The sequence below is a fragment of the Panthera tigris genome, chromosome B1, assembly GCF_018350195.1.
Source record: "Panthera tigris isolate Pti1 chromosome B1, P.tigris_Pti1_mat1.1, whole genome shotgun sequence".
In the NCBI taxonomy this organism is placed as follows: domain Eukaryota; kingdom Metazoa; phylum Chordata; class Mammalia; order Carnivora; family Felidae; genus Panthera; species Panthera tigris.
In genome coordinates, this window is record NC_056663.1 from 145,423,982 (window position 1) to 145,451,091 (window position 27,110).

General features: G+C 34.7%; 1 protein-coding gene across 6 annotated transcripts in view; it reads left to right on the plus strand.

Annotated features, from left to right (window-relative positions):
* Window positions 1-27,110, plus strand: part of ANKRD17 (ankyrin repeat domain 17) — a 163,508-nt gene that overhangs the window by 116,921 nt on the left and 19,477 nt on the right. For all 6 annotated transcript variants that reach the window (XM_042984388.1, XM_042984389.1, XM_042984392.1 and 3 more), the window contains 11 exons: window positions 944-1,055; window positions 1,206-1,351; window positions 5,752-5,894; window positions 6,440-6,653; window positions 7,154-7,329; window positions 8,475-8,637; window positions 10,964-11,059; window positions 12,291-12,407; window positions 23,024-23,195; window positions 24,581-25,028; window positions 25,509-25,664. In XM_042984388.1, coding sequence (XP_042840322.1) covers window positions 944-1,055; window positions 1,206-1,351; window positions 5,752-5,894; window positions 6,440-6,653; window positions 7,154-7,329; window positions 8,475-8,637; window positions 10,964-11,059; window positions 12,291-12,407; window positions 23,024-23,195; window positions 24,581-25,028; window positions 25,509-25,664 — 1,943 coding nt within the window. The remainder of the gene's footprint in view (window positions 1-943; window positions 1,056-1,205; window positions 1,352-5,751; window positions 5,895-6,439; window positions 6,654-7,153; window positions 7,330-8,474; window positions 8,638-10,963; window positions 11,060-12,290; window positions 12,408-23,023; window positions 23,196-24,580; window positions 25,029-25,508; window positions 25,665-27,110) is intronic.

Here is a 27,110-nt window from a genome sequence, read left to right on the forward strand (position 1 = left end):
TTTTTCTTATTTCTTGACTCTATCGATTTTGCCTTTTGTCTCTTGTTATTCTTTTTTTTTTATGACAGAGTTTGGTTTTTAGAGTTATTGACCTTCTGGGAGAAAATGCCATTTCTTTTTGTATTTATTACATAAATATAATAAATGTTATATAAATATGTAAACATAATAAATATATATTTCATATATGTAGTCGTTTGTTTTATTAGTAATAGTCTTTGAATCTGTAATCCCGTATAGCTGTTGTCATTCATTTAACTTAACTATCATTTATTGTTTCCTAGGCAGAGCATCACTTAGTGTTGATAATCTAGAGTACTCTTGTAGTACTTTCCTCTCTAGTAGTCTGCCCCATGAATTCCAGCCATCCTGACCTCTCCAAACTCTGCCTTTTCAACTCAGGGAGATTGACAGACTGTGTTTGGGTACCCAGTCTGCCCTGAAGCCTTGAAACTCCAGGCAATAAGTTGAGTTAATCATTTCTGTCCTCCGAGATCACTGCCATCCATGCACTGCCTCTCTAAACACGATCATTTCAAATAGTTTGCCCCCTCCCCCCTTTTTTTTTTTGGTTCTTTGAGATAGGAAAACAAATCTTGTCTGTGCTGTTGTCTATGCTACTCCATTAATGGCTAGAAGTAAAAGTGAGTCCAACAGTGTTTAATTTAATCATGTAGTTGTAAATAGCATATGGGTGGAAAATCATACTTTTTTTTCCTTCATGCCTGCTTTAAGAATTGCCCATAAAGTTCAAATGTTATTTTGTAGCCTTTACAAAATCACACGTTAGCCGCTGATGGAAAAAGAACAACTTAAGACCCGAATGTTTGATACAGTAGAATGGTACATCTGTCTCTGTATTTGGTATAAGTATATATTATATAATTGATGCTGTCATTTGAAAATTATCTAATAAGCTAATCAAAAAATAATTTTTTTATAGACTGAAAGTAATCATGATACGGCGCTAACACTTGCCTGTGCTGGTGGTCACGAGGAACTGGTACAAACACTGCTAGAGAGAGGAGCTAGTATTGAGCACCGAGACAAGAAAGGTAGGGCTTACTTCTGTTAATTTTTTTTTTCTGGAATATTTGTATTCTGTGAAGAAATACTGCTTCTAGTCCTATTGTGATAGATATAATGGAAAACACTATTGTTCTTTTGCTTAGCATGTAGTGAGAAGATCATTATTTTTCCTCTAGGTTTTACTCCACTTATCTTGGCTGCTACAGCTGGTCATGTTGGTGTTGTGGAAATATTGCTGGACAATGGTGCAGACATTGAAGCCCAGTCAGAGAGAACCAAGGACACACCGCTATCTTTGGCTTGTTCTGGGGGAAGGCAGGAGGTAACGTTTTCTCCATTGTAATAATTGTCCATCTGTTTTTAGCAAATATATGTTTTAACTTTTATGATTTGATGGTAATAGAGGATTGGCATCTGGATTTATCACAGTAACTGTCCTTTTGCTAATAGATAATAATTTCAAGTATCAGTGTTAGCATAAGCTATCGTGTCAGAAAAATCATGTTTATTATTCTGTTCCTCTGAAAGTAGTATCTGCCGTAGGAATCCCTGTGTGTTGCATTCAGGCTAAGGAAATGATTAAGGCATTCCCAATCAAATCTGTAAACTCCTCATAAGCAGGGCCTATAATCATTCATCTTTTCCTATCCTAGAGTACCTAGCATGAAAGGTACTTAAGCTCAGCTTCTTTTGCTCTCTATGTATAAGATTAGTAGGGAATTAAGAGCATTCAGTTTTTAGTTGTTCTTTTCATCTTCCCCCACTCCTCAAATCTGGAAGAAAGGTTCTCGGGTAAGATTGTATGATCTTTTCATTTTTTTTTAAGGAAAGTAGAACAGCTGGTGTGATCAGGTATAGGCGTAAGAAGTTATAGCTTTACACCCATGTGTGTTTTCTGGCATTTAATGAGCAGCTGGGCAACCTAATGTTTTAAATCTGTTTTTTAAATCCAGTTGTAAGGATTTTGATTAGCCAGTTGTGCTGTCTCTGTGGACTGACAACTTTTCAATTAGGGAGTTGTTGAATCTCAGATTTAGGAAGTACCCTGGGTTAACCAGGTCAGTGTCTTACTCAGTTTAGAAATCTTTTACTTTTTTTTTTTTTTGCCATCCTATTATAAAGTTCTCCTAATTATCAGACCTGAATTATGCCTTCCCTAAGTTTCCCCACTATTCTTAATTCTGTTCTTTGATTAATTGAAAGAGGTTTATACTCTCTTATATCTACAGATATTTGAGGCTGTATTTGCCAGTTACCTGTTCTCTATTTGAAGTGTACCCTATTCTTTTGATTATTGGTTTGAGGATATCTTTTCCAAATCCTTCAACTGGCTGTTCTATCCATTATGTCAGTATACCTTCTGAAATACTCTATCTAAAATTACTCTGGCCAGGGAGGTGGTAGGTTATTACTTCCCTATTTGTGCAAAACCAAACTGCCTCCCACCCTTTGCCTATCATAACACATCAGGTTATATCGAACTCTAGTCAGCTAAACCCACTGGAGTTTTTAGTAAACCAGAAGATAAAGATTTTTAAGAGGTAGAATAATCCTTGTGCAGAAAGAATGGAAAATCTAATAAAATGGTACATGTATATAGAAAGATAGGAATTAGTGATCCTTTATCTTGTGGATTAAAAAGAATTGGAGCCTAGTGATAATAGTCTTTTTTTTTTTTTATACAATTGTTGCTTTGGCCAATTTATAATTTTTAAATTTATAATTTTTGCTCCTTTATATTTGGAATAGATTATAGGTGTGTGGATAGTTAGACACACTTTCTAGAGATGTTTTGCGTAGGAGACAACAAAGAATGTGTTTCTACTGTGCTGTTCCTTCTGGTTGATAACGTGAATACATTTGTATTGTTTCCAAAACTTCCTGCATTCCATAGTAGAGGTGATTGGTATATTGAAAGGATTTTAACCCAAATAATAGGAAGTAAATAGTGAAAAAATAAGCTACTTAATTTGATAAATTATCTCCACCACATCAGAAAATGTAGAGATTCCTATTAATCTCAAGTTGAAATGGTATGGCAGAAAATTTTGCAATTAATAACAACATTAAATTGAAAAACTTAGTTGGGAATGAAAATGGTTCTGTTTTGGAATATGATGAAGGTAAAATTTTGATATAACTGAAATTTTCAATCATTGTATAGCTTGAAATAATACTTCATAAAATAACAATTTTTTCAGTGTTGAATCAAAAAAGAAGTCAGTTGATTTCCTTCCTTTCAAAGCAGTATTAAAGCCTACAGCATACTATAATCTTTGAGTATTTATTGCTTTCTGGGAATAGACCATTCCCTTTGAGAGATAACTAAGCTCAGTTATCTTTGTGTAATGGAATTAATAACTTTAGAAATTTGATTAGGGTTTTCTACTTTCTTGCTTAAGGGACTCTGTAAAATTTAGCCTAATACCATTTTTTGGTCTTGTGTTTATAACCTTGTCACATAAGCCACCTACTGTTTCTGGCTCTAAAAGCAAAAAAGTGATGGACAGAAAGTCATAATCTAAAATTAGTCACAGCTTTATTCCTATGAGGAAAGTTTTAGCTTGTATGTTAAGATAAAGCACTGTTCATTAACATTTATTTGTTATTTCCTAGTTAGTATTGTAGGATATTTTACTAATACTAAGTGCAAGGTAGGGGCTCCTGGGTGGCTCAGTCGTTAGAGTGTCTGACTTCAGCTCAGGTCAGGATCTCGCAGTTTGTGAGTTCGAGCCCTGTGTCGGGCTCTGTGCTGACAGCTCAGAGCCTGGAAGCTGTTTCAGATTCTGTCTGTGTCTCCCTCTCTCTGCCCCTTCCTCACTCATGCTCTGTCTCTGTCTCTCAAAAATGAATAAATGTTAAAAAAAAAAAAATTAAAAAACAATACTAAGTGCAAGATAAGAGCTATGATCTTGGACAATCCTTAACTTTTCTCTGCCTCATTTGTAAAATGAAGGTGAAAATACTAGCACTTGTGTCAAAGAGTTGTTTTGTGCATTAAATGGCATAATGGACAAAAGACGCTGATAAGTACTTAAATAAATGGTAAATGTTTTTCGGCTATCAGGGAATGTAGATTAAAACCCCAGTGGGTTACCACCACACACCCAACTAGAATGGCTAAAATTATAAAGACTGGCAATACCAATTTTGCCAACGATGTGGAGCAACCAGGACTCACTTATTATTGGTGGGAGTATAAATGGTATAACCACTTTAGGAAAAGGTCTGGCAATTTCTTATAAAACTGAACATACACCCAGAAATTCTACTAGGTGGAACCCATGAGCAATGAAAATGTATTTCTGGAGGAATGTTCATAACAACTTTATTCAAATTTACCAAAAACTAGAGACAGCAAAGCTGTTCATCAGTAGGAGAATAGATCACCTATAGTATATTCATATAATGGAATGGTATGCAATACCCGCATATGACTTTCAAACACTGATTTCATCTATATGAGGATTTAAGATAGATGAAATTAGTCTATAGGTGAGACTGACTGGGAAAGGGGCATGAATAAATAACAGGATTTAAATTACATTAGTTTTGGGGTGCCTAGGTGGCTCAGTCAAGTGTCTAACTCTTGATTTGCCTCAGGTCATGATCTCATGGTTGTGAGATTGAGCCCATGTAGGGCTCAAGATTCTCTCTCTCCCTCTCTCTGTCCCTCCCCTACTCATGCCCTTTCTCTTTGTCCATAAAAAAAAAAAAAAAAAAAATTATTAGGGGCCCCTGGGTAGCTCAGTCTGTTGAGCATCTGACTTTGTCTCAGGTCATGAACTCAGGGTTTGTGAGTTCGAGCCCTGCATTGGGCTTGCTCCTGTCCGTGCAGAGTCCTCTTTGGATCCTCTGTCCCCCCCCCACTCTTTGCCTCTCCCCAGCTCACGCCTTCTCTCTCAAAAATAACCATTAAAAACAAAGTATTAAAATTAAAAAAAAAAATTACATTAGTTTTATGCATTTGTCAGTACTCAGTGAATATACACCCAAGTTTTGTGCATTGGTTGTAAGTTATATATTTTACCCCCAAAAAATTTAAAGCAAGTAATATTCTAGATAATGATACACATGCTAATGCACTTAAGGGAAATTGCAGGTGTCCATTTTACTTTGAAATGAGATGCATCAGAAAATGGACAGATGAAAGATGTAATAAAGTAAGTGTAGTAGAATATTAATGGTAAAATCTAGGTAGCAAGTATATGTAAATTTCTTAAGCTTTTCCATATGTTTAAAATTTTTCATAAAATATTGGGAAAAATAAATATTACTTTTATTCCAAGTTTTTAAACATTGTTATTGATTATAAGTTTAAAAAAATATTTTTAAATCATTATAAATGAAAAAATCTTATTCTGTTTTACCACTATGTGATGAAATAACAGAGAAATGCTAATTGCTAAGATAGCATTGCACAACAACACACTGAGATCCAGCAGATCTGAGACCCTGGTCTTTCATGAACACACTGTGCCATTTTAACAAATTCCAAAATGGATTTTTTCCCCCCAAAATGGATTTTAATTGAAAAGCCTGCTTTCTGTTGGCTTGTAAGAGCTCTTGCTATCATTTGAAGCTGATTTTGTGCAAAGGATTAAAAAAAGGACTTTCCTCTGTTTTCTTATACGATATACCAGAAAAATAAATCAGAAATACACACTTTGCAAATTGTTTCACCATAAGAAGAAAACACAACTTTTCCTCTTTTCTTTTCAGGTGGTGGAGCTGTTGTTAGCTCGAGGGGCAAATAAAGAGCACAGGAATGTTTCTGATTACACACCTCTAAGCCTGGCTGCTTCTGGTGGCTATGTGAACATTATCAAAATATTACTAAATGCAGGAGCTGAGATTAATTCTAGGCAAGTTTTATTCTCTCTCTATAAGCCCCTTAAGAGTGTTATGACAAAGCTATTTGTAGAACACTTGTATTTCTTATGCCATATTTAGAAAATGCCTTCATTACAAGTTTAGAATCCAAATTGTTAGAGATTTTTAAGATTAATTTTATTTAAGTATTTAAAACTATTTCTATTGATATAGAACTTGAGAAACCATCACTTACTCTATTTCTTATGGTACTAAAAGTAAACACAGTTTTTATGCTTTAGGATGGAAAGCCCATCTTAATAATCACTTAATAATTTAATAGTTACTTTTCAGCCCAAGTCATTATGTTGGATGAGCTACAGAAAGTAGTCTAGGTCTAGGTGGTAAAAGATTTCTAATGGAGTCTTGGTAGTATCTCATAGACTTACTAGGGCTGAGAAAAATTATTATTTTAAATAGTCCTGCAAACTAAAGAATCAAATCCTGAAATAGAATTCTATAAAATTCATCCAATTTTTTCTGGGACATTTAAATTTTATATCTTTTCCTTTTGTTCTCCCCATACCTCCACCCCCAGAACTGGTAGCAAATTGGGCATTTCTCCTCTGATGTTAGCAGCTATGAATGGGCATACAGCTGCTGTTAAGCTCCTGTTAGACATGGGCTCTGACATAAATGCTCAAATAGAAACCAATCGGAACACTGCCCTTACCTTAGCCTGCTTCCAAGGAAGAACTGAAGTGGTTAGTCTTCTGCTTGATAGAAAAGCAAATGTGGAACACAGAGCTAAGGTAAGAAAAATCTGAGATTTATACATGGATTTATTTATTGCTTCGATATTTAAGGTGTACAGTAGCATTACGCTAATTATAATTTTAGTATTTTCTTGTAACATATATCTTACATATGTATTTAATCAGAAATCATTCTGTGTACTCAGTCAAGCGTTAACTCTTGAAAATACTTTAACACTAAATTTTTATAGGTAAAAATGACATACTAGGGTTATCAGCTAGAAAATACATACTTTATGAAAGAGAAGAGAGGAAACATTTATTAGTGTCAGTTATATGCCAAGTGCTTGCATCTTGGCAAGTTTTTTTCACAATAAATTGACATTAAGTAGAATCATCTTTCTGGATCACACTGTAACTCAGGCTGTAGTGTCAGTGCTGAAATTTAGTTGTGACTCTTTGTAGCAACTATATCAAGTTGCTCCCCAGGTGGTTCTTTAAACATTTTCGCTCTTTTCAGTCTCTCATGTGTTGCTTTTATTTTTCGCTAAACCTAGACTGGCCTCACACCACTCATGGAAGCTGCCTCTGGTGGATATGCAGAGGTGGGCCGAGTTCTTTTGGATAAAGGTGCTGATGTTAATGCCCCTCCAGTGCCCTCTTCGAGAGATACAGCTTTAACCATAGCAGCAGATAAAGGGCATTATAAATTCTGTGAGCTTCTCATTGGCAGGTATGATGTTATCATGCCCTTCATATGTGACTATGGTGTTACTAGTGATTACTATTCTCTCTGGGCAAATTGTACTATTAAAATATCAAATGTGGTTACTTCTGTAAACTACAATTGCATGTTTTGTTTTATTTTTTACACCTACTTCTGTTATTTCCCACCTATCTAGAGCTATGCTACGTTGTCTGATTTATTTCAGTGCAACCTAGAAATACTTCTCTTCTTCCTTTCTTGGGTGTGTATACACTTTTAAAGTACTATAATACGCTATTGGAACATCCAGCTGTTGGCCTGCGTATTCACATCTCCGACACAGTTTGAGTTTTCCAGAGAGTTATTGCTGGAAATCTTAAAAATCTAGCAGCAATCTAAGATTTTGTTGTTGATTTTGTTGTTGTTGTTTTTTTTTAATTTGTTTATATTTTGTTTTTGTTTTTAATAGCAATTAGGGCTTTTAAGTGACAGTTACAGAATTGTTCAAGGTATCAGACAGGATCCAGGGGAATTCCTGCTTTCACTCACTTAGAAGTTCCTGCCAGTCTTCCAAAGATGCTTGCCAGCTGAATTGGATTTCTTGCTTTAACAGTCTTAAAGACATTTGCATGGTATCCTAAGCAGTAGTATTTAGTAGTGGCAGCTATCACCTGTTATTCATCATGAGTCTTACTATGATGCCCACTGAGTGCTAAATCTGCATGTTATTTTTAGATTCATTCTTTTCTGAAGCCACATAATAAAAAATACATAAATACAAGTGATCTGAAATAGATACAAGTGCCTTGTAAGATACTGTTTATGTCTCTTGCATACTGTTTGTTTAATGTATTGATTATGCTATTAACAGGATGTACTTATATTTTTCACTAAATAAAACTTCACATTTTCTCAGGATTGAAACCCAGAATTATGCAGTCATTAAAATAAGAAAAGCAATTATTAGTATACAGTTGTTTTTTAATTTGAAGACTTTTAAATTTGATGGTTAGAAATTCCTTGTAATTTTGAGAGAAAAATGTATTTAAGTCCTTGAATATTATATCTAATATTTCACTTTTACAGAATATTTTTCATATGTTAATAGTTGATTTTTATCGTTATCTGTGTCATTCCATTTATTTTAAACAATACCTGTGTCATTCGTTTAGGGGAGCTCACATTGATGTACGTAATAAGAAGGGGAACACTCCATTGTGGCTAGCAGCAAATGGCGGACACCTTGATGTGGTTCAGTTACTAGTACAAGCAGGTGCAGATGTGGATGCAGCAGACAACCGCAAGATAACTCCTCTGATGGCAGCATTTAGGAAGGTAGAAGTCTTTCATCCTCATTCACTTGGATGTTTTTCAACTTTTCTGGATATGTATAGTTTAGTGATTACTAAAGAGTCTCATTTTAGGATTTAGCGGTAGTGATGAAAGCAGTAAAATAATAAGCAAATAATCACTGATGGCAACACTGAAAGGTAGACACAGGTATCCCAGAAAAACCATTAATATTACCCATATTGATAAGTTAAGCTAAGTAAACTTTTAAAAAGTAGTTCTAAGTAGTATTTCCAAAATCTAGTTGCAATCTTAATCTTTCACACAAAATGTAAATCCAATTAAAAGTAACTAATTACTTATGGATGAATGTTTTCTTGTATTAGCACAGCAGGGAAAAAATTAACTTAAATTGGTTTTATTTTTAATCATTTGCTTTAATTACTAGGAACAAGAGAATTCTATAATGAAAACCCAGCCACCAATATTTTGAAATGCCTGAAGATCAAATGAACTACATTCAGAAGTAGAGATAAATTTTGTGAAAAGAGAAACTTTGTTTCTCTTCCTATAATGCATAGCACAGAGTGATTTAATAATTTGGTTGGTCTCTTAAATTCAGCTTTAATTTGTTACTAGGAAAACTGGATTACTGTTCAGTGTTTAAAATTCAAGTTTTGTCATTTTGAGACAGGTAGGTAAAATCCCTTGGTAGGTTCCAAATTATTTTGTTGTATTGAAGATTTTAATATATAAATTGCAAGAAATCATATTTCTTCTTTTTTTTCTTATTATTCTCTCTGTCTGTGCTTTGTACCACCTCGTCCCTAGGTATTCTAGACTGTCTAGACACTGAATCTCTTGTTATTTCCTCTTTCTTTCTCTTTCTCTTCCTCTTTCTCACTACGTCTTCTCCAAGCAAGGTAACATATCATTCATCTTCCTAACCACTCCACTATATTAGTATCCTCTTCTAGAACTTTTTCCTCCCTTCAGTCTCTGTCATCCTTTGAAACGCAATGTTAGTTTGTTAGTCAAAACCAACATAATCTGGTGCCGTTAGAGCTCATCCCCTATTTTGAATTTCTGATGTGGAGTCTTCTCCTTGCTTGGTCTTTTGTTTGTTACCGTCTCTTACGTCACCATTGTTCTCATCTCAGAAATACCCGTATTCTTCATTATTTTTCCAGACTTATTCATTCTTTGTGTATCGTTTAAATCTCCCATTCTACAAAAACACTTCCAATCCTATTTGAGCTCACAGCAGGACATTTAATCCTCTAAACATTGTAGAAGTTCTACAATCTGTTATTTTTATCGTTCATTTTGACAAAAATTATCTTGTTACTACTCTATCACACATATGTCTTCTCTTTCCAAATAGGCTTAATTCCTTAAGAACAGTGTTTATCTTTTATATTCTTTTGTATTCATCCCATTATTTATTTTTTAGTATTTACCATGTGTTACTGTAATGGTTGGCTTATTACATTGTACAGAGTACAGCAGTTGCATTTTTTTTTGTTTTTAAAGAAATATATGATTTAATAAGAGGGAGTAAGATCCACATACAAAGTCAGGTAACTGTGAGGTGTCCCATATAATTTAAATACCATAGAAGTGTTGGCAAGTTATCAAGAAATGATGTAAATGGCATTGAACTATTCATTAAAAGATAGGAATAGGAATAGTTTAAAAAGATGTAGATGAAAAGGAAGAAATAGGGAAATATACTAAATATATATAAACAGTCTGTTTATCAAAACTAGCTAATTCATAGGAATTGTGTTCAGAGAGCAATAGTATAGATTGGAGAAAGTTAGAGTCTCTTGAGTCCTGGTCTAAAAGTTTTGAGCTTTACTTAGTGAACTGGGTTACAGTGAATAATATAATCATAGCTCATGCTTTAGGAAAGTGTATCTTATTTCTTTTGTACTACTAGTATAGTGTTATGCTTTTAGTTTTTATCTGAAAGAACAAAATTGTTATTTCTATTCTTTCAGGGCTTAGAATTGAAATAGGATGCTCACGTATGAATTAACTAGAAACAAATGAACTTTTTTTTTTTCTTCCAGACATATCCCCATTTCTTCATACTAATTTTTGGCTTGTTGGCTTTTCATTCAGTGTTGTTTAGAATTTTAGATCAGGTTATTCTGTACTGTTTTGGAGGGGTGGGATGAGAATGAACAGTGTAGATTTAACTTATCAGAACCAAAGTTTGTCTCTTTTTCATTTACAGTGCAAATGATATCTAAGACTTTATTCTGTGGCACTGATGTCAAAGTAATCTTAGTTAAGACAAGACTATAGATTTACTGAATCCTGTTAAGAGTCTGTTTTCATTCTGATATTGGTATCTGTTTTTTAGGGTCATGTGAAGGTGGTGCGCTACTTAGTCAAAGAAGTCAATCAGTTTCCATCAGATTCTGAATGTATGAGATACATAGCAACCATCACTGATAAGGTAATAATAGTGATTAAGTTCATCTCAGTATATGAGCTAGGGATCTCATTTGGTTTTTTTGTAAGTGTGTGTGTGTATCTCACGCTAAGAAAAAAGTCTTAGTCTAAGCAATAATGTGTGATATGTAATAGTTTTCATTTATCTAGTATTTGGGAATGCAGTATTGTATTTAAAAGGTGCTTCAGATTATTCAGTTACCTAATGAAGCAATAAAACATTCTCTAAGACCTAACTAAAACTGAGCATAGTACTTTTTATAGTCATGGGCAAGGAAACTTTATGTTTTCGATATAATATAAAAGTTGGAGTAATTATCAGCTTAAGAATGAATTGGCTAGGATTTTTGCCGAAAAAGTAGAGAAAGTGAAATAAATCCTATTAGAGATCTAATTGAGATGTTCCCCTGGTGATGTTTTAACTTGGGGTTTATACTAACATTTGACTAAAATCCTAAGACATGTGTCTGAAAATGCAAAGAGGTCAATAAATCTAAAAATGTCTTGCTCAGCAGTCATTACATAATAGTGATCACTTTTTTTTCATGAGTTTTATTTAACATAGCTAATTCATGGTCTCGCCCGCCTGTACATTTCTCTATGATAATTAACATTCCTGGATACCACTGTTTTTTGTTTTTTGTGGGATTTTTTTGGAGGGGTGGGGAGATTAAAAGTAAGGCTTTCGTTGAATAGGGAAATAGCCCTTTCCTGTTAAATAGTATGTCCCGAGAATGAAATCACTGAGAAAAGTATGTAAGTACCCATGTCTGTGATTTCTTTAAGTGTGATTCTTGCACAGGAAGTTGTAGCAACAAAGCTTAAATACTTGAAACAGTTCCCGTCAATTAAGTTCTTTAATTTTTTAAACCCATTTTCTTTGTTGACGTTGACCTTTCCCTTCAGCCCATTAACCAGCTGGCATAAATTATTGAAGCTGTGTTTGCTATATGATTTCTTACATTGAAATTTTAGGAATGAGTAATTTTAGTTTCCAAAATACCAGTCACATGGATGTTATTTTGAAGGACAGTAGAGGCTCTTTGCTTGTGTAACTTAAAAAACATATACCATTTAGATTATGGTTTTGTTTTTACCCTTTTTTGCCCTACCACTGATGTTTATTGCTTATATGTTCATTCAAGTACCTTAATTAAATATCTTTGTGTTTTCAGGAGTCTCTCTAAATGTGAATTGTGTTTTGAGGCTGCAAACATCTTAATTTTTTATTTTAGGAGATGCTGAAGAAGTGTCATCTTTGTATGGAATCAATAGTACAAGCCAAAGATAGACAGGCTGCTGAAGCAAACAAAAATGCCAGCATTTTATTAGAAGAGTTAGACTTGGAAAAGGTAATGATAACCTTTACATGTGAAAAATACCAACTTTTTTCCTTTTCCTTCTCCCTAATTTGTAATCTGTTATCTTTTATTTTTCTTTCATTTTGTCTTTTGTTTTTGGTTTAAATTATGTACATGTTTTTCCCTCAAGTTTGGTTCAAATTGAATTATGACTATCTTAAATATCATTAAAAGAATTTTCTTTGTAATCAAATTAACTAAATTTTATTATAGGAATTGCATTCATCTGGAAGTCAGAAAACCTAGCCTCTAATAATCAAGTTGAGTCTTAATGAATGAATGATCTCTTAATCCCCATCCAAATTGATCTTTCACTGATCCTTGTAATTTGTTGCCAGCAGATTTATCAGAGTACCAAATGCATTACCAACACATAACCAACCAGTGAGTTACAGCCACTTGGTAGAATGTTTAATGAGTTCATTTTTTAAATGGATGATTTCTTTTGTACTTTTCTCTTTCAGGCAGAACAACATCATTCCCACCTATTCTCACGGGCAGTAAAATACTCCAAACAACATTTGGTTTTGACAGTCCCATAGTTCCTTCTTTCTCCCCCTTCCTGTCAATAACTCTGCATTCTGGAATGTAATGCAAATAGTAATCACAGCAAGAAAAGAGTTGGTTGACATTGAATATTATGGAATACATATTCTGCCATATTTCATCTTTTTTAAAAAGGTTAAAAATGCTTCAGATTTAATATTACTGTTTAAATTTATAAAGGATATAGAGTGATAATTTTAATCTTTTTGATTTGAGTCAGCTCCTTTTTTATTATACTTGCTGACTTTGTTAAACTGTGTATTTCAACTTACATAAACAAAATATGAATTATTCTCAACATTTTATTATAATTTATTTATTTTTTTAAAGTTTATTTATTTTGAGAGAGAGAGAGAGAGAGAGACACTGTGCATGCACGAGCAGGGAGAGGCAGAGAGAGAGCGGGAGAGAGAGAGAATCCTAAGCAGGCTCTGTGCTGTTACCACAGAGCTGGACTCGGGGCTCAATCTCACAAACTATGAGGCCATGACCTGAGCTAAAACCAAGAGCCAGATGCTTAACTGACTGAGCCACCCAGGCACCCCCATTTTGTTCTAATTTAAATGTGAAAATACGCTATTATTTTTCAGAAAATATACTTAATACTGGAGGTTCTTCATTTTTTAAACTCTGGTTTAATTTCTGATCAAACAAATTCACTTTTTGGTCATTTTGAAATTTTAATTTTTTTTTTAATGTTTATTTATTTTTGAGAGAGAGAAAGAGACACAGAGTGTGAGCAGGGGAGGGCCAGAGAGAGGGAGACACAGAATCACAGCCCAGAGCCCACCGGGGCTCGAACTCATGAACTGCGAGATCATGACCTGAGCCGAAGTCGGACGCTTAACCGACTGAGCCACCCAGGCGCCCCATCCATTTTGAAATTTTAAAACAACATGAGCACATTGAGAGGTAGATAGTTATTATAACTATTACTTGACCTGTTTTCATATTCAGTTTTATCTAATATTTAATGCCTTTTAAATACCGAGCAAAATAATAGGGCCAATTTGTATGATAAAATGTATTATTTTCGTCTTCTCACTAAAAAAAGTATTACTCCCTTCCTCTTACAGATGGAGAAATTAAATCTATGGGAAGTAAATAACTTGATTAAGCTAGGGTAGGATTCGAACCCAGTTTTTTCCTTCCAAATTCCCAGGGTCCCACTCGTTCCTTAACTGACCATAACATACCTCTTAGTTCTTTTTAGTTCTTTCTTCACAAAGTATTATAATATCCTGTTTTTGCATTACTCTCCTATTTTTGCACTAGAATTCTTCTGTTTCTAAGTTATATTATGATACTTACTGTTTCTTTTTGCATTTTTATCAAATCTAGAAAGCATCCTTTCTACAACTGAGACATAAAAATCTGTTTTTAAATAAAATCTTTAATTTCTTCATGCCTTTGGTACTTACACATTACATTAAATACATCTAGGGACTTAGTGCATACCTGTAGATTATAGAGACAGGAGGCCATTTATAGGAGATATCTTTTTAAAGATATCTGTTCTCAGTCAACTTCAGTTTTTTTTTCTTTATTACAATAATGTGTTCAATTTAAACTGAAATATGCATAAAGAAAAACATGTCACCATTGTAAGATAACTAAAGCTAAAAACCTGGCATGGTAACAAAGTCTGCACTTCTGCAATTACTTACAAAGTCTTTTAAGACTGTATGTGATATGCCCACCTATAATATTTCTTACACCTCTGATCTTATTTTTTTATTACTTTTGGTCACTCTGCTCCATCCATACAGACCATCCTCTTCTGCTCTTCCTGTGACTTCTGCCTTGAATGTCGCTTCATTTGCCTCTTATTTTAGTCTCCCTTCCACAAACACTCTTGCTACTTTTCTTCCCTTCTTTATTTTCACTCTGTAACGTTTGAAATGTATTTTATTTAGTTATCTTATTGGACTCTCTCTACCACTACAATGTATGCATCACAAAATGGTGCGTGGCATGTCATAGGCACTCAATAAATATTTCTTGAGCGAATGAATATTCGCACATATGGAGATGGTGATACTTTTTATTAAAAAGGGTCATGTGAACACATTGCTCTAATACTTGCTTTTTCCTCTCTCAGTAATTGATGGATATTGTCAGTTGTTAGTGATTTAAATAACTGTAGAATATATGCCATAGTAAGTTTGTTGCCAGTTTTTTGTCACTACAGGTAATGTTACTATAAAATCCTTATACATATTTCCTTATATTTTGGTGTTTTTATTTTTATAAAGTTTCTTCACTTGGGTCAATATATTTTAAATTTGATATACTTCCAAAATATTTTCCTACTGTTATCAGCAACACAGGTGTCATTTTCTTGATTTCTTTCCAACATTTCTTAACCTTGATGTTCCAAGAGCCTCAGATTTAAAGTAAGTCAAAAGGAACTGCTTTCAAATGTCACTGCATATTTTTCCATAATATTAAAACTCAAAGTAATAAATAATTCTTCATCGTAAGTTAATTAGATGTAAATTGATTCTGCTGCATGCACTGATACTTTATAAACAATTTTGAATGGGGGCGGTGTAGAGGTAAAATTCTAGATTACACAGGAGGTACGTCTCTCCTAAACTCTACCCCAGTATTTCTGTTTGAAAAATTATCAGATTGGTATCTGATAGGGTTTGGTTCACTTTTTTCACTTATTATTTATGTCTGGGAAAATACCTTTTTCTTTTTTTATTCTTTTGCCTTTTGAGACACAGTATATTCTGGCTCCACCATTTCTGATTTAAGAACATCTTGGAGTTGGTCTTGTCTGGTCCAAGTTGAATGTTCTATATAGGTAATTTATTGCTTGTATAATAGTGCTTCTCTGATCAGCCTTTCTAATTTGAAAATTTTGGTTAATAGGTTTGTAAAAACTGCTGCTGAAAATACTGCCCATTATATTTATCAGATTCTCTTATCCTTGTTCAGTGAACATATATTTACTCAGCATTTATTATGTGGAAGAGTCCCTGCTTTGGAGCAGTTTAGCTGGTCAAACTGAGGACTTCTCTTACAGTTAATTGCTTGCTCTCTTAGGCAATTAACAACTAGGTTATACTCATGGCTGTTGGTATCCTAGTGGATACTGTTGATCTGCATTTTTGATATATTTCTTTCACCCTTGTACTTTATTACTTATTGTTTCTCCCCCTATCTTTTTCCTTATAAACTTGCATTACCTATGTAGGGTGTAGTTTTACAATATTCCTATTAGATATTTTCCATTGGGCTTTTTTGCCTATACCTGAAGCTTTTAATATGCCCATCCCATAATCTTAATTTTATACATTTCATTCTCTGATTATCTTTTCAGCTTTACTCCCTCTAGAATTCTACCTCCAACAATCCTGACAACCCTGCCTACCAAAAAATTTAGGATCCAATTCTACCACCCTTCACTGTTCTTTACTCTTTCTTTTATTTCACTCCCACCTGTAGCCTACTAACTAAACGTGTAGGAAAAAAACATTCACTTGATGACGAATTTTACTTTAAATGGGTGACAGTGAACCCTTTAATGCTACCTAGTATACTGTGCTTCCCTAATTTCATTCATTCTCCCACTTATCAAGACCACTATTACTTTCTCTCCTTTATCCTCACTTCCAATACATCTGCTCCTTTATCCTCAACTAATGACCTTACATTTTACAGTGAGAAAACTGAGCATCAAAAGTAAACTGTCAGACTTTTCCCCACCCATTTCCCCATCCACCAATTTCTACCCATATTCTTCCTCCCAGTTACTAAATAAACTTTTTTGTAACCAGCCCCATCTGTTGAACTAGATCTGGTCACCCTTACTCAAAAACATTGTGGCAATTTTTTTCTCTTTGTCCTATATCATTTTTCCTCTTCTTGTGGATCATTCTTATCTTCATACAAGCTTATTTCTCCAATCTCAAAAAACCTTTTGATTCCTCCACTCCCTGTCTCCAGTTTTCAGCTACAAACTCATCCCTTTGCTTCCCTTTGCAGCCAAACAATAACAGCAAACTCATCTATTTTGGCTCTTTCCAATTCTTCCTTCTTTTTGAATGTACTCCTGTCAGGCTCCCACTCTCACAACTCCACCAAAACTACGCTTTTATGGTCTCCATTGACTTTCATGTAGCCAAACCCAGTGCTCAGTGCTCTATCCTCATCTCATGGAGCCAAATAATACCTGACCTACTTCTTCACTTGACCTCCATTGCACTACACACTCTTGGTTTTTCTCTTACCTCCCTGGATGTTCCTTCTGTGTCTTCTTTGCTACTTCCTCCTCTTCTCCTCTCTTAGTTGGCAAGCCCCTTGGCTCATTACATTATCATCTTTTTCCACTGGTTACCTCATCCTGCTTCTTAAATTTAAATAAATAACAGCTGATCCCAAAAATATATCTTTAGCACAGATATCTTCCCTAAACTCGTCTCATCTCCTACTAGTTACTCAACATGTCCATTTGGATACCAATTAGACATCTCATACTTGTTTCCGATGTCAACTCCTAATCTTTGCCCACCCTAGAGCCATAACTCTGTCTTGGAACTGCTTATGCTAAAAGCCTTGAGGTCATTATTGATTCCTCTCTATCCTCCATTGTCTTAGAAAATCTTGTTACCTTTGCCTTATAACTGTATCTAGAATCCTAGTCTCTTTTCATCACTTCTCACCCTGGTTCAAGTCATTAATATCATCTCTTACCTGTATTACCCAGTAGTTATTTAACTGACCTCCCTGATTCCCATTGCTCAGCAGTCTGTTCTCCATCCTCTTAAATCATTTAAATCAAATCTGACACTCTTGCTCAAAACCCTACAGCACTATTTCAGACTAAAAGATAAAGTCTTTGAGACACCAAGGTGATCAGACAGACCCTCTGATATTCTGTTGCAAAGTCATTTTTCTACTATTTTCAACCACAGGGGCCTGCTTGAACATACAGCTTATGTATTGGCTGTTCTCTTTGCCTGAAATATTTCAGATCTTTTAGATATTCACTTAAACTTTACCTTTGTGAGACTTAACACTGATTACCTATTTAAAGTCAAACCCCCTTACCCATCCCCATATACATACTTCTCTTCCCCTTCTCCAGTATTATACATTGTACTTAACACCTTTTTGAAAACTAACATATTGTCATCTATGTGCCTCCCCCCAACTAAATGTTAGTTTTATAAGCTTCATGAGGGTAAGGATATTTTGTCTGGTTTACTGACTAGTCCTAAAAGATTAGAACCATGCTTAATATATAGCAGATTATCGATAGATTTTCCTTGGATCCTTCCCTTCCCTTCCCTTGAATACTCCTTGATCTCTTTTTCTGTTATTGGTGTCAGTACCTATGAGTCAGTAATGAAATCTTGATATCACTTTCAGCTGCTCACTTACCCTTGCTTCCCTTCCCGTTCACTACATCCATCAAATGAATTCATGTAGTAAATTAACTTAATCCAGCACCTGGCACATTTAAACCCTCTACATTTCGTCATCACCTTTAACTAAGCTTTGGCAGTCTCTGTTTCTTCCTTTCCTCTCAGTTATCACTCCTGATACCTGAAGTATCGCAGTAGGCTTAATAGTCTCCCTATATAAATAAATAGTTTTGCCTCCGTCACCTTTTGCCTTCATTTTAGTCTTTCTCCTTTCCAATGTAACTTTTCCACAGTTTCCATAGTTTTCTAATACACAGGTGGAATTGCGTTACACCCTTCTCAAAAACTTTCCGTCTGTCTTAGTTGTCTGCTTGGGAAAATCCAAATATTCGGGTCCTCCTAGCTTACTCCTCCAGGCTCATCACTCGCTGTGGTTTTCTACTGCTCACATAACTTGTTCACTTTCATATATCCAAATTTGCAGATGGTTTCTCTTTAGTCTGGACTACTACTTCTTAAATTCTTAAATTTTTACCTTAAAAAGCTTAACTCTCAAATATCACTTTGTTTCCTAAACCTCAATTAGAAATCACCAGTTAGTAGTGCCCTTTCCTTTTCCACAATAAGGTTATTCTACAACTTGACTCTTTTCTTCAAAGCCTCTACCCTTCCCCCACATATACTGAAAAACATATAGCAGTTCCCCAGTAAGTGAAGTGAGGTGCAGGTTTGTACCTTGTGAGAAAATAGAGGATGTAGGCTGAATTTCTAACCCTGTTTTCTGTACCTCCAGACTTTCTTAAGTCTTCATGGCTTATTCTGTTTTCATCTGTTCTCTTTGGGACCTTGCATCAGTTGTTACCACCTCCCCCATACTTTTTTATCTTTAGTGTCTACTGTTTAACTCCTACCCTCTGCCTGCAACTTAAGGTAATTATTATAATGAAACTTTACCTCAAATTTAGCATTTTGTTTTCCAGATATTTTAAGAGAATAATCTATGTCTTGTTCACTCTACTTTTTAATTTTTTTTAATAATTTTTTTAATGTTTACTTATATTTGAGAAAGAGAGAGAAAGCACAAGTTGGGGTGGGGCAGACAGAGAGGGAGACATAGAATCCGAAGCAGGCTCCAGGCTCTGAGCTGTCAGCACAGAGACCGACGTAGGGCTCGAACTCACGAACCGCAAGATCATGACCTGAGCCGAGGTCGGATGCCTAACCAACTGAGCCACCCTGCCACCCTCTACTTTTTAAATTTTTAATCCTCAGAACCATTTACCTACTCCCTCACTACTGCAATGAACTAACTATAGCAGGGTTACCAGTGGCATCTCAACTGCCAAATCCTATTACTTATTTTCAGTCCTTATTGATACTTGTGATACTTACCAATGTTGATTACCTTCCTTCATAAAACTCTTCTCACTGAAGCGATTTTTCTCTTGATTGTCTTCCTCTGCCTGATTATGCCTTCCTAAAGTCTCATTTGCTCTTCCTTTTAAATATTGGATATCCCATACACACACACACATACACACACATACATACACATACACATAAATACATATTCATATAGTTAATAACTTTTTCCCTTTGGTGATCCACTAGTTTCATATACCTCCTGCAAACTTATGATGCCTCTTAATAAATATGTATCTATCTTATCTAATTCTGCTTAATTTTTTAGAGCTTCATGCCTTTATTGGTTCTTTCACAGCCATAGTCTAAGATCTGTCCTTCAGAAAGAGTTTCCCTAGGACCTCTGAATTTGTGCCCCACTTTTTAGTGAGTCGAAAGGGTTAGTAGAATCTATGAGATTATCAAAATACTAGATAAAACTTAGAATTTATAAGATGTAGAAACGAGTAAATACCTTGCCTTTAGGGCTGAACTCTACTGTGAGTCTGATAATCTAGACTTACTGTTGTCAAAGGCTAGACATACTGTTGTCAAAGGGCCAGTCTCCACTGACTGAATTCTGTAAGCCCTAAGGGCACTTGCATACCCAAGACCCAGCTACACCTACAAACTAGTCTACCTCAGCCCATCACCCCTACCCACATCTAGGCCAAATAGGTTTAGATGACTGCTTTCTGATTTAAAGCTCTCTATTCTTTTTTTTTTTTTAACGTTTTATTTATTTTTGAGACAGGGAGAGACAGAGCATGAACAGGGGAGGGTCAGAGAGAGGGAGACACAGAATCTGAAACAGGCTCCAGGCTCTGAGCTGTCAGCTCAGAGCCGGACGCAGGGCTCCAACTCACGGACCACGAGATCATGACCTGAGCCGAAGTCGGCCTCTTAGCCGACTGAGCCACCCAGGCGCCCCTAAAGTTTTCTATTCTTAAGGTAGTTCTTTCCCCCTTGATACCAGTCACAATGATCTCCTACCACTAGACAAATAAAAAATCCAGCAAAACCAAAAATCCATCCTTGGCTTAACCAGTGGGTTTCGCTTGTTATTTTGATCGCTCATAAGCCTTTGTCAAGGCTTTTCTGTACATACAGCCATGACACAGATAAAGTATATTTTATTATTCCTAATTCTGAATTGGAGAGTCTTAATATATTTTTTAAATTTTTTTAATGTTTATTTTTGAGAGTGAGAGCGCAGAAGAGGCTTAATACATATTTATGGAAACGGTTGCTTTGAAAAGTTTTTTTGGCACATCCTTCACGCCACTTTGTACTCCTCCTTTTCCTCTTTAACTTAAGCTTATGTGACAAAGTCAGCTAGGCAGGCTAACCTCACTAGAGTTCAGCGGGGAGAATGCACGTTTTCCCAAGGGCAGGCAGCTAGCTCCATTAAAGCAAGGATTCAGTGAGCAGAGTCACACATGCTTACTTCCTTCGTTCAAACTCTCCAGTCAGATACTATTCCTCCTCCCATGTAATGATCTAAGGAGTGAAGGTCAGCAGTTTTTTCTTTCCAGTCCTTCTGCAAGGTCAAAAGCTCCTCTTTCACTTGTCTTCAGACTGGAGTTTGTGTGCTTCTGGAGGCCTAGCAAAACTTTCTAGGGCTACCATGCAGACAACTTTTGTATCTTTAACTTCCATTTGTATTCTTTCCTGAAATTCCTCTACCTGAGAAAGTAGCAGTGTTCTACAGAGTCTCCTTAATTATTTCCCTTTTCAGGAGCAAAAGATTTCTCTTCACCAGAGAGAATGTAATTATGGTGCACTGCCCCAGGGTGTAAAAACTTTCAAGGTGGGCAGAAACTTTCAGGTACCTAACAGACATAATTTGAAACGACAGTAAAGTCCAGCAAAAGCAAAAACCTTAAAAAATTTAACAAAAATGAAATGATTTGTCTTTTGGGCTTATATTTGAGCTCTGGTTTCATTAGTTAGCATATTGTGACATTTTCCATAAACTGAGTGTCATTGTTTTGACACATATATTTAAATGTACACATAATACACAAAACACTAGATTATGGGCAGGGAATACACAGTTTGAAAACATCTTTTAGAGGACACGGAAAGAAAACAGTTTGAAGATGATTTTCTCACTTTATGAATCAAAGAGGAAAATTTAATTGTTAATGTCACTTATTAAGAGATGTTATACTTTTATTCTTACTCATTGTTTTGACTATGAAAGTAACACCATTAAGTGCCCACTTTCACAAATAGAAACAGGGTACAGTTATATAAAATAAAATTGAAAGCCACCATCTTTCTGCCACCCCTCCTCCAGGCTCACTTTAGAGTAGTCATTAGCTTTATTTGTATCCTCTTTGCCTTTTTCTCTATTTCTACAAACAGAGCCACATAACAGGTTCCCTTCCCAGTGAGATCATTGGACAGCCATGTGCATTCTTTTCTTCTAACCAGTGTAATTTGGGAGCATATTACCAAGTATAGAACACTTAAAAAAATTGTTTTCACGTTTTTTTTATTTTGAGAAAATGTGCAAGCAGGGGAGGGGCCGAGAGAGGGGGAGAGAGATTCCCAAGCAGGCTCGGTGCTGATATAGCATAGAGCCCAATGCGGGGCTTAAACCCGTGAACCATGAGATCATGATGTGAGGCAAAATCCAAGAGTCAAACACTTAACTGACTGAGACACCCAGCTGCCCCATTAATGGCTGCCTAGTATTTTGTGAATGTGTACTGTTGTTAATTTATTCCCCCCATTCTTGGCATTGATGGATTTACCTTGTTTCCATTTATTGCCACTATAATCAGCTCTGCAATAGAAATTATTTTTTCACTATGGTTATTTTATAGAATAAATTCTTTGGATAAGCAGTTTGTAATTTTAATAGGAGGCTTTTGAATTACCTTTTCTAAAATACAACTATTTATACCCACAGCAGTATAGGAAGGAACTCATTTTCCCAAACTTGTGTTGATCCATGTTATCGTTTTTAATTTTGCAAAATTAATGAATAAAACATGGTAACTTATTATTTTAATTTACATTTTTTAGTGATTGTGAAAGCTATGTATCTGTCATTTATCCATTTTAAAATTAGATTATCTTATATCATTAATTTGATCTTGACATTTAAAAATATTATTTTCTCTTTACAGCGATTCGACTATAATCTTGATTAAACAGTAAATTGAACTAGATGACTTTGAATTTTATGGTATTCTAGTTCTCTTATGATAAAATGACATTGTGTGACAACTTTTTTTACAAAGTAAATCTGTTTTATTTATCCTTTAATAGTTAAGAGAAGAAAGCCGGAGGCTGGCCTTGGCTGCCAAAAGAGAAAAGAGAAAGGAGAAGAGACGAAAGAAAAAGGAAGAGCAAAGAAGAAAACTAGAAGAAATCGAAGCCAAAAATAAAGAGAACTTTGAACTCCAAGCTGCTCAAGAAAAAGAAAAGCATAAAGTTGAAGGTATTTTCTCTAACTTACCATCTAATTTGATTTGTGTAATACATTGTATTCAAAATGATATTTCCTTAAATATCAATAACTTAAGGTAAAAGTAGATTTCTGTCATTAGCCCTTAAGTATTGTGTGCTATTTTCATTTATTGACTTCTCCCTAGCTTTTTATTGTGAAGAATTTCAGAGCTACAAATTGAAAGAATGATAAAATGAACACCTGAGTACCTTCTACCTAGATATTAAAAATAAACATTTTACCATATTTGCTTTATTTTTTTTCTTTCTAAACATGTATATATTTTTTCTAAGCTATCTGAATGTATGTTGCAAACATCTTGACATTGTACCTACAAAACTTCAACACTTATCCTAGGATGACATTTGCTTACATAATCACAATACCATTTATTATACCTACAAAATTAAGTGTAATTCCATAATATTGATAATCTTAAACATATTTAGAATTTTCTCAAACTGAGAAAGTTATTTTAACTGGATTCTAACTAAAAGATTATTTGATATTGAAAATATTGTGAGGAGAAACCACTGCCAGTAAGCCGCCAAATGTATATGTAGTGTGTGTGTGTGTGTGGTGTGTGTGTGTGTGTGTGTGTGTGTGTGTGTAATTTCCCTCTCCTCCAGCCTTTTATTTTGAAAAATTTCAAACTACAGAAAGGTTTATGGATTAGTATGATAAACACCTGTATGTCACCTGGATTTTTATAATATTTTTGGCACATTAGTTCAATTTGTTTTTTTCCTTTCTTTTTGAATAGATTACATGTAAACTGGGCACCCCATGCAGAATCATCACTAAATACTTGAATATGTATTTCCCAGAAAAAGAACATTATTTTATATAACCACAATAACATTATTATACCTGAGAAATTTAATAATTATATAATATGTGATATACAGTAATTGTTCACATTTCCCAAATAACTGCCTACTATGTATTGTTTAGGACTTAGCACAGAGAGGAGATCAATCATATCTATTTCATTACTAATGAATGCTGGAATGATTGATGACTTTACATCTAATTGTCATCTAATAGTTGCAAAGTTACTCCTGATTTTATTGTTCTTCAAGTGCTTAAAGCTAAATATATTCTATGGGGCTCCTTGGTGGGTCAGTCAGTTAAGCGTCCAACTTTGGCTCAGGTCATGGTCTCACGGTTTGTGGGTTCGAGCCCCGCATCAGTCTCTGTGTTGACAGCTCAGAGCCTGGATCCTGCTTTGGATTCTGTGTCTCCCTCTCTGCCCTTCCCTGGCTCGTGCTGTGTCTCTCTCTCAAAAGTAAATAAACATTAAAAAAAAGAAAAAAAAAGCTAAATATATTTTGAATCACTTAGAACTGTCTAACTTGGTATTACTACTTTTACAGATGAGCCTGAAGTCTTGACAGAGCCTCCAAGTGCCACAACCACTACTACCATAGGTATATCTGCAACCTGGACAACTTTGGCAGGTTCCCATGGTAAAAGAAATAATACCATAACCACAACCAGTTCAAAGAGGAAAAACAGGAAAAATAAAATTACTCCAGAAAATGTTCAGATTATATTTGATGATCCACTACCAATCTCATATAGTCAGCCAGAGAAGGTAAATGGAGAGTCCAAGAGCAGCAGTACCAGCGAGAGTGGGGACAGTGATAACATGAGGATTTCCAGCTGCAGTGATGAAAGTAGTAACAGCAACAGCAGCCGAAAGAGTGACAATCATTCACCTGCTGTGGTGACTACCACGATGACCAGCAAGAAGCAGCCATCAGTTCTGGTTACATTTCCAAAGGAGGAGAGAAAATCTGTTTCTGGAAAGGCTTCAATAAAGTAAGTCCCAATTTTCACTTTTATTATTTATAGTATCATCATGAAATGCTTTGTTGCTGAATTTTTTAGTAAAGCAAGCAAATTAATTGGCAAAGTAAGGGTTTGTCTTTGTGCTAAAGAAGTCAGTTTCATTTTAATAGAGAATAAGCTATTTTTTAAGTTTTGTGTTAATGAAAGATAAAATTATTTTTACTATGTAACTTCTTTATTTTAGTTGTTAAATTTAGCCCATGAAAAGTATTGACTATGGTTTCTCAGGGGTTATTACTGTAATTCATCTCTGCTAATTTTGACCTCATGATAGTATCTTCTTAAAAATTGTCTGTTCATATTATGCTACATATTGAAAAGTGAAAAATAAGTTCTTCATTTGCTTACCATATTTACTCCAAAATAAAAGAATAAAATTATGTAATAGATTGCCTCTATTATTTAAAACTCTATATTCTGTATTTAATGTATTTTTCCCCTCTGTTAAAGATTGTCAGAGACTATCAATGAAGTGACCAGTAATTCTCTGTCTACTTGCACAAAATCTGGTCCGTCTCCCCTTTCCTCTCCAAATGGGAAGTTAACAGTAGCAAGTCCTAAGCGTGGACAAAAGAGGGAAGAAGGATGGAAGGAAGTTGTAAGAAGGTGAGTGACTGTTCCTTGTTTTTCTCATTCTTTATATGTGAGATGTTGTTTACCTTACAGTTAGATTCCTCCAACTATTCCAAAGGTTGCAAAGAAACGGGTGGCCCTAGGCTGAATCTGAATCTAGCCAACAGAGATAGCCTATACCATACTGTAGATGAGAAAAACAATTGGATATAAATGCTTTTAAAATTAGGAGATTTTACATTAAAAAGTTACATAATTGCAGTATCTGCTTGACCCTAGGTATTTGCTGTCTGGTAGAAAACTAATGTAAATACTTTAAGGTGATAAATTGTGTTTCGAGTACTCAACTTGGTAATCTCAGAGCCCAGTATGTGGTATCTTTTACATACTTGTAAGTATTTGAAGAATGAATAAGTATTGGTTTTAAACTATTGTTGTTTGTAAACCACAGGATATCTTTATTTTAAGAATTTTAGGACTAAAATATTTGTTTATAGTTTGCTTGAAATTTTTAATGTTATGTATATTAAACAAGTAAAACAGTATCCCAGAAACTAAAAGGTCATAAGATCCCACAGAGGATGTATTGTAAATCTTTGATAACCTATTTTAAAGAACTTCCCACAAATTCCAACAAAAAATTAAAGTTTTGAGTATTTGAACTAAGAGCTGTGATGAACCAAACTTATTCCTATTAATCCCACAATGCACTGTATAGTTTTTTTTCATATTTTTGACCAAAGCCTCCCCGCACCACCATCTCTATCTTCATCTCTATCTCTGTCTCTCTCTCACATTCATGCACATCGCACACGCACTCATTCACGTACACACACTAATTTTGTACTAACCAAAATCACAACATTAGAGTAATGTCTATACAAAAGTATGGTAACTCAGTTTTTCTCCATGTATTTTATATTGTGGTATACTAAGAAATTCTTAACTAATTTGAAAGTAATGATCACTGACTTATTATTATTCCCTTCAAAGGAATTATTAAGTAACTTAGTTATGTATATAAAAGTACAGGGGTCATACCTTACCTTTTAAAAAATACAACATTTTAATTTAATATCTAATCTACCATTCTAAATAAATAATTTGCTTCTTCAATAAAGCATGGTTGGCTCATCTTCTGATGCCTCTAAAATAATACAAGGTAACAATGCATTTTTAATATCATCCTTTCAGTTACATATTAGAGAATAAAAAGAATGTGAGTCAAACACCCAGAAGTGCCCACAAGAAGCGTTACTTGTTTCTTTAGGCTGGATTAGGTGCTCCAACCAGTGTATCTCCATGATACCTTATTGGAGCACTCGTGGCATGATGTTCTTTTCCTACTTGGTATCTACATAGTCAGTCTATGTGGGCAGGAACCTATGTCTGTCTTATTTGCCATTAGTATTTGCACTAACACAGTGCATGTCTACATAGTATGTACTTTATAGATATTAACAAATGATGAAAGTCAAA